Raw genomic sequence first — 970 nt, forward strand, 5'->3', positions numbered from 1 at the left:
GACTGGAATCTGTAGTGAGCCCAGCAGGAACCGATGGGGCTCTAACTGAATGTTTTCCATGCCTGACTACCCCAAGGCCTCATTTCTCTACATGTGCTATGCAACTCACTCAACTGCCATCATTAACCTCACCTGTTCACTGCCATGCCCCCTCTGTCACATGACCACGGCCTGAATGACCTCACTTTCTTAACTGAATTTGTTCCTCACCTGTTTCCTAAATGTGGAGCTTCCTTTATGAACCTTCAAACAGCTTTTATTGCAAAGCCAACATTCAGTTTTAGCATCTTTTCGCTCAGTGACTTTTTATTCTTTTCTTCAGAGATTTAAACCCATTGCTTCTTAGCTGTTTTCAGAAGGTTCATATTGCTGTCATCATATTTATTAAACAGAACCAACCTGAATACTCCATACATGCAGTGAACGCCTCGGCCAAACACAAGGCCTCACGCTCGGCTGTCTGTGTTCCAGATGTTCATTGACAACTTTCAGACGGCTAAAGAGGCTCTGAGCGCCGCCACTTCTCAGGCCGCAGAGAGAGCTGCATCCAGCGTCCGAGACTTCGCTCAGAAGAGTTTCCGTCTGTCCACGGACATCAGGCTGAAGGCTCCCCTCATCATTGTCCCTCAGTCCTCCACCTCCCAGAATGCCCTGGTGGTGGATCTGGGCCTGATCACGGTGGAAAACAGCTTTGCTCTGCGGCCAGGTGAAGGGTTACCTCTGCCGGCCGTGGTGGAGAAGATGGACATAAAGCTGACTCAGCTGAAACTCTGCAGGTATCGATCCGATCTGCAAGGAAGTCAAACAAGAAACATCTGCAGAAAACCATTCAGGAACTCTATTGTCTGAAAGGGTTATCTTCTTCAATTCTTCCTTCAATTTTTACAGACTAGTAGCTAAACGGTCAGTTAGCGACTAGGAGCTAAACTGTCAGTTAGCGCTTAGCAGCTAAACGGTCAGTTAGCGCTTA

At 47.6% G+C, this 970-nt stretch overlaps 1 protein-coding gene across 9 annotated transcripts in view; it reads left to right on the forward strand.

Annotated features, from left to right (window-relative positions):
* vps13c (vacuolar protein sorting 13 homolog C) overlaps nt 1-970 on the forward strand; it is a 71,932-nt gene that overhangs the window by 28,990 nt on the left and 41,972 nt on the right. For all 9 annotated transcript variants that reach the window (XM_008402717.2, XM_008402708.2, XM_008402709.2 and 6 more), the window contains one exon: nt 472-776. In XM_008402717.2, coding sequence (XP_008400939.1) covers nt 472-776 — 305 coding nt within the window. The remainder of the gene's footprint in view (nt 1-471; nt 777-970) is intronic.

The sequence above is a fragment of the Poecilia reticulata genome, unplaced genomic scaffold (genome assembly GCF_000633615.1).
Source record: "Poecilia reticulata strain Guanapo unplaced genomic scaffold, Guppy_female_1.0+MT scaffold_251, whole genome shotgun sequence".
Classification (NCBI taxonomy): domain Eukaryota; kingdom Metazoa; phylum Chordata; class Actinopteri; order Cyprinodontiformes; family Poeciliidae; genus Poecilia; species Poecilia reticulata.